The sequence below is a fragment of the Oncorhynchus tshawytscha genome, unplaced genomic scaffold (genome assembly GCF_018296145.1).
Source record: "Oncorhynchus tshawytscha isolate Ot180627B unplaced genomic scaffold, Otsh_v2.0 Un_contig_18664_pilon_pilon, whole genome shotgun sequence".
Taxonomy (NCBI): Eukaryota; Metazoa; Chordata; class Actinopteri; order Salmoniformes; family Salmonidae; genus Oncorhynchus; species Oncorhynchus tshawytscha.
The window spans coordinates 1-18,821 of NW_024607735.1; the positions used below are offsets into that span (position 1 = coordinate 1).

General features: G+C 42.1%; 1 protein-coding gene across 1 annotated transcript; it reads left to right on the top strand.

Moving 5' to 3' along the window:
- The first annotated feature begins 3,064 nt into the window (after positions 1-3,064).
- LOC112253200 (pyrin-like) lies at positions 3,065-16,874 on the top strand. Its single transcript, XM_042312597.1, has 8 exons — positions 3,065-3,198; positions 3,946-3,966; positions 4,551-4,571; positions 4,809-4,829; positions 4,975-4,995; positions 13,833-13,853; positions 15,303-15,329; positions 15,954-16,874. Exons 1-8 carry the CDS (start codon positions 3,114-3,116, stop codon positions 16,481-16,483), a joined length of 747 nt encoding a protein of 248 aa, XP_042168531.1. The 5' UTR covers positions 3,065-3,113; the 3' UTR covers positions 16,484-16,874.
- Positions 16,875-18,821: the final 1,947 nt, after the last annotated feature.

Genomic DNA, 18,821 nt, shown 5'->3' on the forward strand with positions numbered 1-18,821 from the left:
TATTTTTATTTTATTTTATTTTACCTTTATTTAACCAGGTAGGCAAGTTGAGAACAAGTTCTCATTTACAATTGCGACCTGGCCAAGATAAAGCAAAGCAGTTCGACAGATACAACGACACAGAGTTACACATGGAGTAAAACAAACATACAGTCAATAATACAGTATAAACAAGTCTATATACAATGTGAGCAAATGAGGTGAGAAGGGAGGTAAAGGCAAAAAAAAGGCCATGGTGGCAAAGTAAATACAATATAGCAAGTAAAACACTGGAATGGTAGTTTTGCAATGGAAGAATGTGCAAAGTAGAAATAAAAAATAATGGGGTGCAAAGGAGCAAAATAAATAAATAAATAAAAATTAAATACAGTTGGGAAAGAGGTAGTTGTTTGGGCTAAATTATAGGGTGGGCTATGTACAGGTGCAGTAATCTGAGCTGCCTGACAGTTGGTGCTTAAAGCTAGTGAGGAGATAGTGCTTCCAGTTTCAGAGATTTGGTCGCAATGGTGTTGATGTGTGGTAGTATTAGTACCAAACCCTGTTGTTGATGTGTGGTAGTATTGGTACCAAACCCTGTTGTTGATGTGTAATGATGTGTGGTAGTATTAGTACTAAACCCTGTTGTTGATGTGTAATGATGTGTGGTAGTATTAGTACCAAACCCAGTTGTTGATGTGTGGTAGTATTAGTACCAAACCCTGTTGTTGATGTGTAATGATGTGTGGTATTATTAGTACCAGACCCTGTTGTTGATGTGTAATGATGTGGGGTAGTATTAGTACCAAACCCTGTTGTTGATGTGTAATGATGTGTGGTAGTATTAGTACCAGACCCTGTTGTTGATGTGTGGTAGTAGTAGTACCAAACCCTGTTGTTGATGTGTAATGATGTGGGGTAGTATTAGTACCAAACCCTGTTGTTGATGTGTGGTAGTAGTAGTACCAAACCCTGTTGTTGATGTGTAATGATGTGGGGTAGTATTAGTACCAAACCCTGTTGTTGATGTGTGGTAGTATTAGTACCAAACCCTGTTGTTGATGTGTGGTAGTATTAGTACCAAACCCTGTTGTTGATGTAATGATGTGGGGTAGTATTAGTACCAAACCCTGTTGTTGATGTGTGGTAGTATTAGTACCAAACCCTGTTGTTGATGTGTGGTAGTATTAGTACCAAACCCTGTTGTTGATGTGTAATGATGTGTGTGGTAGTATTAGTACCAAACCCTGTTGTTGATGTGTGGTAGTATTAGTACCAAACCCGGTTGTTGATGTGTGTGGTAGTATTAGTACTAAACCCTGGTGTTGATGTGTAATGATGTGTGGTAGTATTAGTACCAAACCCTGTTGTTGATGTGTAATGATGTGTGGTAGTATTAGTACCAGAACCTGTTGTTGATGTGTAATGATGTGTGTGGTAGTATTAGTACCAAACCCTGTTGTTGATGTGTAATGATGTCTGTGGTAGTATTAGTACCAAACCCTGTTGTTGATGTGTAATGTGTGGTAGTATTAGTACCAAACCCTGTTGTTGATGTGTGGTAGTATTAGTACCAAACCCTGTTGTTGATGTGTAATGATGTGGGGTAGTATTAGTACCAAACACTGTTGTTGATGTGTGATGATGTGTGGTAGTATTAGTACCCAACCCTGTTGTTGATGTGTAATGATGTGGGGTAGTATTAGTATCAAACCCTGTTGTTGATGTGTAATGATGTGTGGTAGTATTAGTACCAGACCCTGTTGTTGATGTGTAATGATATGGGGTAGTATTAGTACCAAACCCTGTTGTTGATGTGTGGTAGTAGTAGTACCAAACCCTGTTGTTGATGTGTAATGATGTGGGGTAGTATTAGTACCAAACCCTGTTGTTGATGTGTGGTAGTATTAGTACCAAACCCTGTTGTTGATGTGTGGTAGTATTAGTACCAAAACCCTGTTGTTGATGTGTAATGATGTGTGGTAGTATTAGTACCAAACCCTGTTGTTGATGTGTGGTAGTATTAGTACCAAACCCTGTTGTTGATGTGTGGTAGTATTAGTACCAAACCCTGTTGTTGATGTGTAATGATGTGTGGTAGTATTAGTACCAAACCCTGTTGTTGATGTGTGGTAGTATTAGTACCAAACCCTGTTGTTGATGTGTAATGATGTGTGTGGTAGTATTAGTACCAAACCCTGTTGTTGATGTGTAATGATGTGTGGTAGTATTAGTACCAAACCCTGTTGTTGATGTGTGGTAGTATTAGTACCCAACCCTGTTGTTGATGTGTAATGATGTGTGGTAGTATTAGTACCAAACCCTGTTGTTGATGTGTGGTAGTATTAGTATCAAACCTTGTTGTTAATATGTGTGGTAGTATTAGTACCAAACCCTGTTGTTGATGTGTAATGATGTGTGGTAGTATTAGTACCAAACCCTGTTGTTGATGTGTAATGATGTGTGGTAGTATTAGTACCCAACCCTGTTGTTGATGTGTGGTAGTATTAGTACCAAACCCTGTTGTTGATGTGTGGTAGTAGTAGGTCCAAACCCTGTTGTTGATGTGTAATGATGTGTGGTAGTATTAGTACCAAACCCTGTTGTTGATGTGTGGTAGTATTAGTACCCAACCCTGTTGTTGATGTGTAATGATGTGTGGTAGTATTAGTACCAAACCCTGTTGTTGATGTGTGTGGTAGTATTAGTATCAAACGTTGTTGTTAATATGTGTGGTAGTATTAGTTACAAACCCTGTTGTTGATGTGTAATGATGTGTGGTAGTATTAGTACCAAACCCTGTTGTTGATGTGTAATGATGTGTGGTAGTATTAGTACCCAACCCTGTTGTTGATGTGTGATAGTATTAGTACCAGACCCTGTTGTTGATGTGTAATGATGTGTGGTAGAATTAGTACCCAACCCTGTTGTTGATGTGTGATAGTATTAGTACCAGACCCTGTTGTTGATGTGTAATGATGTGTGGTAGTATTAGTACCAAACCCTGTTGTTGATGTGTGGTAGTATTAGTACCAAACCCTGTTGTTGATGTGTGGTAGTATTAGTACCAAACCCTGTTGTTGATGTGTAATGATGTTTGTGTTTTAGGTGAGATATTTTATACAACCCCATGGAGAATGACCTTCATTGTGTTATGCTGTCTGGGAGCCATCACTGTGATTGGGTTATCTCTGGCTATCTACTGCATGTGTAATAAGAAAGGTAATTGAGAGATGATATGAACGTTGAATTGTTGGAATGAAATGTCTGCATTGCTTTTTTCAATCTCACCACATTCACAGTGGTTGTATTCTATGGATACAGGATAATATACTACACCTGCAGGTGATTAACATGTTGACACTGATGACTGATTTTAATCTCCAGGTGAATAACATGTTGACACTGAGGACTGATTTTAACCATCAGGTGATTAACATGCTAATCAGGTGTGATAATAGATCAACTCAGTCTGCAGTGGGGAAAGTATTATCCTTACCTGGGGGAGGCAGGGGAGGCAGGGGTGGCAGGTAGCCTAGTGGTTAGAGGGTTGGATTTGGAACTGACAGGTTGCAAGATCAAATCCCCAAGCTGACAAGGTAAAAATGTGTTTTTCTGCCCCTGAGCAAGGCAGTTAACCCACTGTTCCTAGGCGGTCATTGAAAATAAGAATTTGTTCTTAACTGACTTGCCTGGTTAAATAAGGTCAAATGAACTCTGATACACCTGGATCACTGATGGACCAGTCACATTTATTTAATGAAATTAAGAAGTGGTAGGGCAGAATATCTTCATTTGGGAAGATGTCTCACAGAGGTACGCTGGACTCATTTAGGTGGTGGAACTCAATTAGGATTTATGACATTAGAGAAGTAATATGAGACAAGGAGTCCCAGAGAGAGACTACATCTTCTAGTGTTCATGTTGATGATGTTCTCACTGTCTTCCATCTACTCTACATGTTTACAGATAAACTCAGGAAGGAAAGTGGTAAGTAGTGTCTTCAGATCTTCACTTTGCAATAATTACTTGAAGCATTTAAAGTATTTTTTTGTGGCTGAGCACATTTTAAGATGTTCCATCTGATGTTGGAACAGTGGTATGAGACAAGGGCCGGGATTCAATTCAAGGTGCATTATAACGGGCGGCAGGGTAGCCTAGTGGTTAGAGCATTGGACTAATAACCGAAAGGTTGCAAGTTCAAATCCCCGAGCTGACAAGGTACAAAATCTGTCGTTCTGCCCTGAACAGGCAGTTAACCCACTGTTCCTAGGCTGTCATTGAAAATAAGAATTTGTTCTTAACTGACTTGCCTAGTCAAATAACACACTATAACAGACTTTTAAAGGTATTTTACACATGAATCGACATGTGCAGTGTTTACCATGACTGTGATCTCTGTGAATGCTGGTGGAAAATGCCTTTAAAAAGTGCTTTGTCAGATGTAAAGTGCCCTGCGGTATAGCGCACATTGGATTGAATCCCGACCAAGGAGTCCCAGAGAGAGACTACATCTTCTAGTGTTCATGTTAATGATGTTCTCACTGTCTTGCATCTACTCTACATGTATTCAGATGACATCTGGGAGCAGAATCGTAAGTACTGTCATCAGATCATCACATTGATAACATTATATAATCCAATGTCTCTTCTATAGATGTAACTTCTAGTGAAGTAGAAAACACTTCATGTTGTTTATATTAATGTTCCCTGACTTTTATCTGATGTTGGAACATTGTTATGAGACAAGGAGTCCCAGAGAGAGACTACATCTTCTAGTGTTCATGTTAATGATGTTCTCACTGTCTTCCATCTACTCTACATGTATTCAGATGACATCTGGGAGCAGAATCGTAAGTACTGTCTTCAGATCATCACTTCGATAACATTATTAGAACCACAAAAGGAACATTTTCTTTAATTTACCGACTTCAAGTAAAAAAACATTTTAAGAAGTTTATTTTGAGGTCATTGAGCTCATACTCTACATGTTTACAGATGACCGCACTGAGGAGCTAAGTAAGTAGTGTCTTCTGATCATCACTTTGCTAGAATAATTTGAAGCATTTTAAGTCTTTTTGGTTGAAAGTGCAGTGATAGACATTTGGGTGACAACCAAACATTGTTTTTCCACTGTAATTTGGTTGTGATTTTAGATGGTTGATAACATAGTGATAACACATTGGAAATTCAACTAACTTTTGGCAGTCTTTACATATACTGTAGGTTGTAATCTCATTGATCAACATCTCAACCAAATATTACCCAAATATCCACGTTGAGATTACGTAGCTTGCCCAGTGGGTAGTTTCTGATGTACCAGTCACATTTAATGAATGAAATTAAGAAGTGGTGGATAGAATATCTTTATTGTAGAAGTTGTCTCACAGAGGTACGCTGGACTCATTTAGGTGGTGGAACTCATTTAGGATTTGTGACATTAGAGAAGTGATATGAGACAAGGAGTCCCAGATCATCACTTTGAAAGAATTATGTGAACCATTTTATAAAGGCTATTCGTAAACCATTTCAAAACTTACGTTGAGGCCCCAGGTATGTGATGTTGCCGTCAGATGCTCTTTCAAAGTAACAGGGAATACAAATCTCGAATAGTGTAAAAACAAACAGAAATGTATTTGCCAGACAATGGCTCCACGTTTCCAAAACACAGGTCATTTCACAGGTTACAGAGTCTTTCCATGATCAAAGCAAAATAATTATTTAAACAGAAAATGATATATAGTAGTATTTATTTCTTGTTTGTGTAAAAGCGATAAAAAAAGTCCTAGCTGACCCATAATGTATGGTAACTCCATACCTGAGTCCTAGCTGACCCATAATGTATGGTAACTCCATACCTGAGTCCTAGCTGACCCATAATGTATGGTAACTCCATAGCTGAGTCCTAGCTGACCCATAATGACCCATAATGTATGGTTACTCCATACCTGAGTCCTAGCTGACCCATAATGTATGGTAACTCCATACCTGAGTCCTAGCTGACCCATAATGCATGGTAACTCCATACCTGAGTCCTAGCTGACCCATAATGCATGGTAACTCCATACCTGAGTCCTAGCTGACCCATAATGTATGGTTACTCTATACCTGAGACCTAGCTGACCCATAATGTATGGTTACTCTATACCTGAGTCCTAGCTGACCCATAATGTATGGTTACTCTATACCTGAGACCTAGCTGACCCATAATGTATGGTAACTCTATACCTGAGACCTAGCTGACCCATAATGTATGGTAACTCCATACCTGAGTCCTAGCTGACCCATAATGTATGGTAACTCCATACCTGAGTCCTAGCTGACCCATAATGTATGGTAACTCCATACCTGAGTCCTAGCTGACCCATAATGTATGGTAACTCCATACCTGAGTCCTAGCTGACCCATAATGTATGGTAACTCCATACCTGAGTCCTAGCTGACCCATAATGTATGGTAACTCCATACCTGAGTCCTAGCTGACCCATAATGTATGGTAACTCCATACCTGAGTCCTAGCTGACCCATAATGTATGGCAACTCCATACATGAGTCCTAGCTGACCCATAATGTATGGTAACTCCATACCTAAGTCCTAGCTGACCCATAATGTATGGTTACTCTATACCTGAGACCTAGCTGACCCATAATGTATGGTTACTCTATACCTGAGACCTAGCTGACCCATAATGTATGGTTACTCTATAGCTGAGACCTAGCTGACCCATAATGTATGGTTACTCCATACCTGAGACCTAGCTGACCCATAATGTATGGTTACTCTATACCCTGAGACCTAGCTGACCCATAATGTATGGTTACTCTATAGCTGAGACCTAGCTGACCCATAATGTATGGTTACTCTATACCTGAGTCCTAGCTGACCCATAATGTATGGTTACTCTATACCTGAGACCTAGCTGACCCATAATGTATGGTTACTCTATACCTGAGACCTAGCTGACCCATAATGTATGGTTACTCTATACCTGAGACCTAGCTGACCCATAATGTATGGTTACTCCGGAGACTGCTGAGGGGACGATGGCTCATAATAATGACTGGAACGGAGCAAATGGAATGTCATCAAACAACTGGAAACCATGTGTTGGATGTATTTGATACCATTTCACTTATTCTGCTCCAGCTTTTACCATGAGCCTGTTCTCCCCAATTAAGGTGCCACAAACTTCCTGTGATGTAGTCATGGCTTTATTTAATACTCTGTATTTCCCAGCCTCTGTTCTGGCCCTGGGGACTGTGAAGAGACCTCTGCTACATGTCTTGAGTGGTACCGATGGGTGTCCTAACTGTGTGTCAACTGCTTGAACAGAGAGTTTGGAACCTTTAACCCATCAACACTTCGTACAGAGACAAGAGTCATCCCGATGAGAACCATATCTCCAGGGACGAAGTTTCTTCTCTTGTTAATTTTAGTTGATCCTGCAACTCAGGGAGATACTCTTTGGTCCACCTCTTCCAGAACAAGTCTGACATACGCTGAGAGTACAAACCATTAGGAACACTTTCCTAATATTGAGTTGCACCCTCATCTTGCCTCAATTCGTTAGGGCATGGACTCTACAAGGTGTCAAGAGCTTTCCCAAGGGATGCTGGTCCAATGCTTCCCACATATGTGTCAAGTTGATATCCTTTGGTGGTGGACCATTCTTGATACACACGGGAAACTGTTGAGAGACCAACACTTGACTCATCTGACATCAATCTATAGACCTGTACCCCTTTCTTTTCTTTCCAAAACAATTGAGCGTGCTATCTCTGATCAACTAGAACAGAGCAGTTATCGCTCTCAGAACAATCTTCTTGACCCTAACCAGTCAGGCTTCAAGACGGGTCACTCAACCTAGACTGCTCTTTGTGTCACGGAGGCTCTCCGTACTGCCAAAGCAGACTCTCTCTCATATGTTCTCATCCTCCTAGATCTATCCACTACCTTCGACACTGGAAACCATCAGTAGAGAGGATCTGGGTCTGCACCACGTTTTCTCACCACTGGTGTCCCCCATGGCTCTGTTCTAGTTCCTCTCCTCTTCTCTCTATACACCAAGTCACTTGGCTCCATCATATCCTCACACCTCTCCATCAAAATTTACAACTCCACAGTGTCGTCCTCCCAGAGTGCAAAGAACCTTGGCGTGAACCTGGACAACACCCTGTCATTCTCTGAAAACATCAAAGCGGTGTCTCGCTACTGCAGATTCATGGTTTACATCCATATGACCATACCTCAAACAGGAAGTGGCACAGGTCCTAATCCAGGCACTTGTCATCTCCCGTCTTGACTAATAGACATCTCTGTTGGCTGGTCTCTTTGCTTGTGCCATGAAACCCCTGCAATTGATCCAGAATGCTACAGCCCGCCTGGTTTTCAACCTTCCCAAGTTCTCCCATGTCAACCCGAATTATTTGTCCACTACAAGATCATGGTGCTTGCCTACGTAGCAGCAAGAGGAACTGCCACTTCCTACCTTCAGGCTATGCTCAAACCCTACACCCCAACCCGAGCACTTCGGTCTGCCACCTATGGTCTCTTTGCCATCCCACCCCTCCGGGAGGGCAGCTCCCGCTCAGTCCAGTCCAAGCTCTTCTCTGTCCTGGCACCCCAATGGTGGAACCAGTTTCCCCCTGAAGCTAGGACAGCCGAGTCCCTGCCCATCTTCCGAAAGTACCTGAAAACCTTTCAATCACCCACCAGTGAATGCTCTTTTCAGATCAGTGCAAATCAGAGTGTGTGCATATATTCTTTGCTAGTTAGTAAGTTATTAGCCTAGTTAACTGTACGGGTCGTAAACAGAGCCCACCGTTGATATAACGTCTCTTCTGGTCAGTGGTCTGTCCCGAATGGATATTTGTACATTTATTGAGTCCGATTCAATGCACCATTGTACTTCCTACTGGTAGCATGTTCTGATCCCAGTCCAGATCCGTTATCTCCTTTGCTTTCTCCTCTTCAGGAATAGAGGCAACAACTTGACTGTTGCTGATCCATTTGTTCAGTCTAAAGCCTCCTTTAGAACACAGTGATGTGCGGTCCTGAGTATGTGTCAAGGCTTCTTCCTCACTTGCTGCTGACTTTAGACAGTCATCTATATATTAGAGCACCACCAATCCTCCAGCTCCTTTTCCAGATCCAGAGAAATCTCAGGTCTGTGTCCTGCTCTGGAACGCTCACCTGGTGGAACATGACTTTGATATCTGTCATGAAGGCAACAGGCTCTTGGTGGAATCTGGACACAACACCAATGATATGGTTTGTAATGTCTGGACCCTGTAGAAGCTGAGCATTCATTGATGTCTCTTGTTAGGTGGCTCCACAGTCTAGTACCACCCTCAGATTGTGCTTCTTGGGATGATATACTCTGTGGTGAGGAATATACCAAAATATCTTGCTGCTGTCATTCTGTAAGTCTATTGGCATGATCACTGCAAAGCCTTTGTCCAGGATGTCTGCCATGAAGTTGGTATAGTCCTTACAGGACCAGGGATTCTTACTGAGTTTCCATTTCAGGTTGAGAGCACGCTGTACTGCCACACAGCAGTTGTTGGGAAATTCAGCATCCTCATTCCTCAGTGGGAGGCAAATAATATAGTGACCACCACCAGCTTGGCTGACAGATACACTCTCCATGAAGAGATGATCTTCTCTTGATATTTCAAGCTGCTCCTCATGGTGGTGCTCTGGGAAATCATGCTTGACCTGTTGCTGCAGCACCTCTTCCAGCTCTACCACAGAGATTCTGTGTGACATTACATGAGACCGCCCATAGGTGGAGACATTCCCCTTTTTTAGAAGCCCATTCACAATCCAGACCAGAGTGGTTTTCACAGCGTAATGGGCCTTATCTTCTTGGCTGTTTATGACCATCCATGGCTCAATGGCCTGAGGTATGTTTGTCAACAATACAACTTCAGAATCAATCTGCTTGAGATGCACCTTTTCCAAATATGGCCATATGTTCACATCTGTCTGGTTAGGAATCGGTGGAGGCTGGTGTGTAATAAATGGAACGGTATCAAACATCAATCCTATTAAATCCAATTTGATTGGTCCCATACACATATTTAGCAGATGTTATTGCTTGTGGAAACCACATGGACAACCTCATGTTTGACTCCATTCCATTGATTTCACTCCAGCCATTACAATGTGCCCATCCTCCTATAGCTCCTCCCACCAGCCGCCACTGGTAGGAATGTTCTCCTTAGTTACAGGGATTTCTTTCTGCGTGAAAACTGCAAGGATTTCAACAAAACTGCTGTCATCAAGGCTACTTATCTCCAAGCCAGAGACAACAAATGTACTCATGACTTCCTGGTTGTTGATAGTGTTTTATTTTTTACATGTTTAATTATTATTATTATTCAAATCAAATGCAGACCACCATAGTCCCTGTGTCCAACAACACCAAGGTAACCTGTCTAAATGACTATCACCGCTTAGCACTCATATCAATATCCTTGAAATGCTTTGAAAGGCTGATCATGGCTCACGTCAACACCATCATTCAAGACACCCTGGACCCACCCCAATTCGCATACCACCCCAACAGAACCCCAGATGACACAATCTCTATTGCACTCCACAATCTGCCCTTTCCCACCTGGACAAAATGAACACCTACGTGAGAATTCTGTTCATTGACAACAGCTCAGATTACAACACCACCAAGCTCATCACTAAGCTAAGGTCCCTGGGACTGAACATCTCCCTCTGCAACTGGATCCTGGACTTCCTGACGGGTCGCCCCCAGGTGGTTAGGGTAGACAACAACACATCCGCCATGCTGGCCCTCAACACAGGGGCCCCTCAGGGGTGCGTGCTTAGTCCCCTCGGGTATTCCCTGTTCACTCATGACTGCATGGACACTCAGAACTCCAATACGGTGTTAGGCCTGATCACCAAAGACAATGAGAAAGCCTTGGGGAGGAGGTCAGAGACCCGGCAGTGTGGTGACAGGACAACAACCTCTCCCTCGACTTCAGTAAGACAAAGCAGTTGAGCTAAAATTTGATTTGACTTGAGTTGCACCATGGTGAATTTCTCCAAAAGGTACAACCTGTCTTTGCTGTTCTCGGTCCGGTCTTCGATAGCGTGTTCAAAGCCATGTACAAAGAACCTGTCGTCTAGTGGTTCACCCTTAAACACTGGTACAAAGAACCTGTAGTGTAGTGGGTCACCCAGTCGTACACTAAGAGGTGGTAATGAAGACAACCTTTGCTGCCTTACCAGCCTTTCAGTGATAGCATTTTGGTGTAGCAGAATGTTGACAATGTTGTCAGCTCCACCCTGATCTGGGTTAATAGGCCTTCCTCCCCTAGTTGGAAGTTGCAGCTGCCTCTTTTGGTCTAACAACAGGCTCTGCTGTGTGTTATTTGACCTATGACGAACAGAGCTGTATGTGGTGGTAGTTATAACATACTACTTTGACCCTGGCCCTGTGCAGTATGAAAATACGTGGTGGATGGGGATCTCACAATGGGGATCCCAGGTCAGCCATGATGTGTGACTGTGTGGTATGGAGACCTGTGACAACCTGAGTGGTGGTGGGCACCATTTTGCTTTGAGTAACCTTCCCCATGGTATCTTCAGGCCTTCCCATTGCATTCAGGCATCGTTAATTAAATCATCTGATTTGTTTCCCCATTCCTTGAGTGGCTTCCTACACATGGAATACATTCGGCTTTGCACTGTTAGCCAATATTTCATCTTCAAGCTCCAAACCTTTATTTTGTGCCTTGAGTTGAGCCTCCTGTTTCTCCAATGCATGTTTACTTTTCAATGTTTCAGCTTTAACAAGAAAGGCTTCCCCCTTCAGCCTTCAAAAAGAGCCTGATAGAAGACGTGATGGATTGTCCTGAGTGCCTGCTGTGTTGTGATCTCTTTACATGTTTTGATGAGACATTGGAGCTACTGTCCCTTGGCTGGTCCTCCTCATCAGTTTTGATGAGACATTGGAGATACTGTCCCTTGTCTGGTCCTCCTCATCAGTTTTGATGAGACATTGGAGATACTGTCCCTTGTCTGGACATCCTCATCAGTTTTGATGAGACATTGGAGATACTGTCCCTTGTCTGGACATCCTCATCAGTTTTTTTTTTGCTGCTGTGCTTTACTGTGCTTCTTCCATCCATCTGTCCATATTGGATGGCAAAACAATACCGTGTTGCTGCATTTGGGCAATACCATTCAACCTGATACTCTCTTTTAGTAAGTGCACCCAACATAGCACTTCTCGATCATTTGAACTTTTGCAATGTTTCAATTGGATCCATTGTAAAGGCAGGTAAGAGCACTGAACATCAAATCCCATTCAATTCCATTGATTTGCAACCATCAGCATGTGTGAACACATTTTTAGCACGGCATAGGTTAATGAATGAGCCAAAAACGACGTCATCACAACTCAGACACAGCAGCCAATCAGCAAAGCGTCCTCTTTTCGCCGCTCCACAATGAGTTCTCAATTCAGCGCGCAAATCCAATAACAAAAGACACACACGATTCCAAGCTACACGAGCGATCGATTCCAAGCTTACAAGTTCCACAATTTCATCCAACACATAGAGCAGAGCCAAAACGGAAGAACAACCACAATTCTCTCCCCTTTATTCACAGTGAAAAGCTTAAATCAAACAGTCACAGAGCTTCAATAGCATCAGTCACTTCTAACACAGTCACAGGGAATATTCATTTACAGTTGAGGAGCGACACTTTTTTACCTCCGGTCAGATGAAATGTTCGCCTCTTTACCTCCGGTCTGATGAGTGATCACGCTGATAAACCCTTCGTCAGCGTTCCATTCAGCGACGTCTTTTGTCAAATTGAAAGGCAATTGGTAATCCAGTCATTAGATGTCGCCATTCCAAAGTAACCACAAAACAGGGAATCCAACGCTCCTATAGCGTAACAACAGACATCTATTTGCCAGACAAAGGATCCACGTTTCCAAATCACAGATAATTTCATAGTCTAGAAAACAAAAGAGTATATAGTAGAAGGTTTCTTAGTTCATGTAATAGTGATAAAAACTGTATTATCACACATTACCTGAGTCCCAGCTGACCCATAATGCCAACATTCTCAATTTGAATTATACACACGAGTTGGAATTTAGTCACTTACTGGTTCCAAAAAGAAACCCCTCTTTTGAAAAGGTTCTTCAAAGCTCCCCTTAAGTCTACAAAGGTTAAAAAATGAACTGATGGGCCTCCCGAGTGGCACAAGGCAGTGCTAGCTGTGCCACTAAAGATTCTGGGTTTGAGTCCAGGCTCTGTCGCAGACGGCCGCGACCGGGAGACCAATGGGGAGGCGCACAATTGGCCCAGCATCGTCCGGGTTAGGGGAGGGTTTGGCCGGCAGGGATGTCCTTGTCCCATCGTGTACCAGCGACTCCTGTGGCGTGCCGGGCGCATTGCACACTGACACCGTCGCTGGGTGTACGGTGGTTCCTCCGACACATTGGTTCGGCTGGCTTCCGGGTTAAGTGGGCATTGTGTCAAGAAGCAGTGTGGCTTGGTTGGGTTGTGGTTCGGAAGAAACAACCTCGACCTTTGCCTCTCCCGAGTCCGTACGGGAGTTGCAGCGATGAGACAGGACTGTTGGGGAGAAAAAGGGGTCAAATACAAAAAATAAAATACGACCTGATGGCAGAGTATAGGTTCTTAAATTAACCTTAAGGTTATTTTGTTTTTTTTAAACCTTATATTATCCTAAAAGATCATACAGGAACCTTTTAGTTTTAGAGTGTAGACTAGAGAGGTAGCGAACACATGTTGATTCCCCCTTGGACACCACTGATGTGTCTAATTGACTATATGTATGTGTTTATCTGTAGAAATCCTGACTTCTCAGCTGGGTAAGTATTAAGGCTTTGTTACCTGCTGTATATGATGGCTTAGTCAATGGAGTTGAGTTGTGATGAGTGGCTGTGGACTGTACCTCCGACTATCAGTCGATACTTGTAAAAATGTCCATTCTTAAACTCTTACCCTGAACCTGTTTGTCCTGTGTAATTGTGTGACTTTCTTTGTTTGCTGAAATCTGTAGTTTATTAAAGTAGCATTTTAGGTGACCTCTGCCAAAGGAGTTGTTGTGTGAAGGAGCAGTAAACACCTGGAATAAAATGTTAAATAAAGAACTATGGATTAAAAAATGTTTTCCAAGGACCGCCCCTTTGAAGTAACATTGCAGTGAAGTAAAATTAATGGATGTAGTGATACTTTCTACCACCAGAGGGAGGCAAATACAAGTTTATTTTACAGAGGATGTTGACATGGTCCTTGTTTTTTATTTATTTAACCAGGCAAGTCAGTTAAGAACAAATTCTTATTTTCAATGATGGCCTAGGAACAGTGGGTTAACTGCCTGTTCAGGGGCAGAATGACAGATGTCAGCTCGGGGTTTGAACTTGCAACCTTCTGGTTACTAGTCCAACGCTCTAACCACTAGGCTACCCTGCCGCCCCAGTAATGGTCTTCTGACTGATGGTCTTCTGACTTATAAAACGGTGGGAAATCAAACAAAGAAGTCAAGTAAACATAAACAAAGAAGTCATGTAAACAAACATATTTTAAAGTAATTCTAGTGCCTGATTTCGGGGACTGTCAGCTTGTGGGCCCCCGAGTGACGCAGCGGTCTAAGCACGGCATCTCAGTGCTAGAGGCGTCACTACTTGGTTTGATCCCGGGCTGTATCACAACCGGCTGTGATGGGGAGTCCCATAGGGCGGCGCACAATTGGCCCAGTGTTGTCCGGGTTTGGGGAGGTTTTGGCCGGGGTAGGCCCTCATTGTAAAATAAGAATTTGTTCTTAACTGACTTGCCTAGTAAAATAGTTAAATAAAACAAATATTAGTTAATTATTGATGTTACTGAACTGCTGTATTTGAAGTACAACTCCCTTCTGCCCAGTTTCACTGATGTTGCTATGGCAACTCAAGCTGTTTCTACCATCCCTGACTATCCCATCAAACTATCAACAGTTTCTTTTTACTTTTTCAGTCACATTCAGCCAAAAAACACATTTAGCTTCCTATCACATATTGAAAAGAAAAAGGTTTATGAACGAATTTATCGGTTACTGTCAAATGATTTTTATAGCCGTATACTGTATAAAAATTGGCTCATTCTCCCCACCTTCCTGGCACTGCTGGGGTGTCACATATATGAAAAGATTCAAGTTATTATAGGTCTTCATAGTTTGAGGTCTGGGTTGAACAACACAAATGTCCTTTAACAGTAGTTTGTGATATCCATCAGTATGTTGCTCATTTTCATAACCAACAGTCTCTTACTCTATATTTCAGACTTTGAAACCATCAGAAGACATGCAGGTGTGTTTTATAGTCTGTGACATCCACAAATTAAACATAATACCAAATAGTGTCTAGGATTTACTTACAGAATAATAGTAGTGATGTATGTTTACTAATAGTGTATTATACTCAAATGTTGATGTCATGATGTCATTGGGTTTATATATTGTGTATTATACCACTGATGTTGATGTCATTGTGTTTACTATAGTGTATTATACCACTGATGTTGATGTCATTGTGTTTACCATAGTGTATTATACCACTGATGTTGATGTCATTGTGTTTACCATAGTGTATCATACCACTGATGATGATGTCATTGTGTTTACCACTGATAGTGTATCATACCACTGATGTTGATGTCATTGTGTTTACCATAGTGTATTATACCACTGATGATGATGTCATTGTGTTTACCATAGTGTATTATACCACTGATGTTGATGTCATTGATTTCATTGTGTTTACCATGAGTGTATTATACCACTGATGATGATGATGTTTACCATAGATGTATTATCATTGTGTTTACCATAGTGTATTATACCACGGATGGTGATGTCATTGTGTTTACCGTAGTGTATTATACCACGGATGGTGATGTCATTGTGTTTACATAGTGTATGTTTCTCTCCACAGTGAATGTGACTCTAGACCCTGATTCTGCACATCGTAACCTCATCCTGTCTGATGACGGGAAACAAGTGAGACATGGAGAACTAAAGCCGGTTCTCTCTGACAACAGGAAGAGATATAAAAATTGGTTCGGTGTCCTCGGAAATGTGGGCTTCTCAAGGAAGTTCTACTATGAGGTGAAGGTGGAGGGGAAGACTGAGTGGACTTTGGGAGTGGTCAGAAGGTCCATCAATAGGAATGAGAGGTCTAGACCGATCCCTTATAAAGGATACTGGACTGTGGAGCTAAAGAATGGAAAGTACACAGCTCACGCTGATTCCCCTGTCACCCTTTTACTGAGAGAGAAGCCCCTGAAAGTGGGGGTGTTTGTGGATTATGAGAAGGGACAGGTATCCTTCTACAATGTGGAGGCCAGGTCTCATATCTACTCTTTCACTGGCTGCTCCTTCACTGAGAAACTCTATCCATTCTTCAACCCTGGTGATTCAGATAGTATTTCACTGGTTGTCTGTCCTGTGGATGCCACTGACTGACTGTTTTAAATCAAACAGGGTGCCATTGTTATTTATGAAATGCTTGTTACTCTGCTAATGTGCAGTAAATATACTGTATATAATTTTAAAAAGTGCTGAACAAGTAGTTATATTGACAACATCCGTCCGAGCTCATTTATGTCTTAATGGAAATGACAGATTGTCTTTATATCCGCTTGTCGTTCCCTTATGCCATAGTTTGTACATCTCAATTGTCAGTAGAAAACACATTTGTTTAAACAAGTCAGCCATATTAGCAATATTTAAGAAGGCAGTAAATGAGGCTCAATGAACTGTTTCGCTGCCAGACATGGCTCCGCTGATAGCCAGGTGTAGCAGTGGTAAGGTCTTGGGACTGCTGATGGGACTCTGCTGATGGGACTCTGCTGTTGGGACTCTGCTGTTGGGACTCTGCTGTTGGGACTCTGCTGTTGGGACTCTGCTGTTGGGACTCTGCTGTTGGGACTCTGCTGTTGGGACTCTGCTGATGGGACTCTGCTGATGGGACTCTGCTGTTGGGACTCTGCTGTTGGGACTCTGCTGTTGGGACTCTGCTGATGGGACTCTGCTGTTGGGACTCTGCTGTTGGGACTCTGCTGATGGGACTCTGCTGTTGGGACTCTGCTGTTGGGACTGCTTTATGGGACTCTGTGATGGGACTCTGCTGATGGGACTCTGCTGTTGGGACTCTGCTGTTGGGACTCTGCTGATGGGACTCTGCTGTTGGGACTCTGCTGTGGGACTCTGCATTTGGGACTCTGCTGTTGGGACTCTGCTGATGGGACTCTGCTGTTGGGACTCTGCTGTTGGGACTCTGCTGTTGGGACTCTGCTGTTGGGACAGCTTTATGTAGGTCCTAACAGTTTGTGGGCACCGTTTGTAACCGTTAAAGTGCAATTAATGTATTGTTTAGTGTTGTGGTGTTCCTGGAATGCACAAGATTTACATGCTAAAATTGCAACTGGTTGTGTAACCTTTCTGCTGTGTGCTCCTACATTTAGGTAATAATGTAGCAACAGCACAAAATAAATGTGTTTAACATAATGATCATTTGATAATTAAATGTTCTGAAAGAGTGTTTAAAAATAGTTCCATTATCTCCATCATTGTCATCAGACAGAAAACCATTCTGCAGACAGACTATTGTATACTGAAAACCGTTGTTGGTGGAAGAAGGTGAGGACCAAGGTGCAGCGTGGAAAATGTCCATATTTATTAGAATGAACATGGAAATAACCAAAATAACAAAGAGAAACGACCAGAAAACCATTCTGGCTGGTGCAGACACACAACAGAAAACAATCACCCACAAAACACAATAGAAAACAGGCTCCCTAAATATGGTTCTCAATCAGGGACAACGATTGACAGCTGCCTCTGATTGAGAACCATACCAGGCCAAACACAGAAATAGCAAATCATAGAAAAACTAACATAGACAACCCACCCAACTCACGCCCTGACCATACTAAAACAAAGACATAACAAAAGAACTAAGGTCAGAACGTGACATAGGACAAGAGACCATTCCAGTAAATTCCCTTAATTGCATATTCAGAATTATTTAATTCACTCTTAGGTATTCTTAGTTGATTGGGCTTTCTAACAGTAGAGAGGTTAAACCTGCTCTTAGACAGCTTTCTGGCTATAAGTGTCAGATTATGATCAGACAGCCCAGTAACCATATTGAATGATTTAGTCACTCTCTGGTTTATTACTGAACACCAAATCAATCTGTGTTTTAGAGCAACAAGTCACCCTGGTTGGCCCTTTAACTAGCTGTGTGAGGTCAAAGGTTTTAGTGGTCCATTTGAGAGTTTTCCTACAAGACTTGTCTTCATAATTCATGTTAAAATCTCCCATTAAGATGACTTCTTTCCCAAAATCACATTCCCTAAGCATGTTATTAAACTGATCAAAAAACACACTTTTGGTGGAAGGTGGTCTATACATTCCAATAAGGGTAAAAGACATTTGGGGAGACAGTGTAACGTTCAGGCCAATACATTCTAGTTCATTATCACATGACCACTCAATTTGTTTACATCGGATATGTTCTTTAATGTAAATCATCAGACCCCCTCCCTCCTCTTCCTTCAATCCTGTCTCTCCTGAAAACATTGTAGCCAATCACAATCAGAGCAGCATATGGAGAGGTTTTATGGAGCCATGTCTCTGAGAGGCAGAGGAAGTCAAGGTTGGAGTCTGTGAGTAGATGTTGAATTTGATCACTTTTTGGAATGACACTACAAATGTTCAAGTGCCCCCCTAGTAGTCCCTTGGGTTTAGCTTGTGGGTCCCAGATTACTCAAGAGTGATTGACACATTGAAAAAAGTT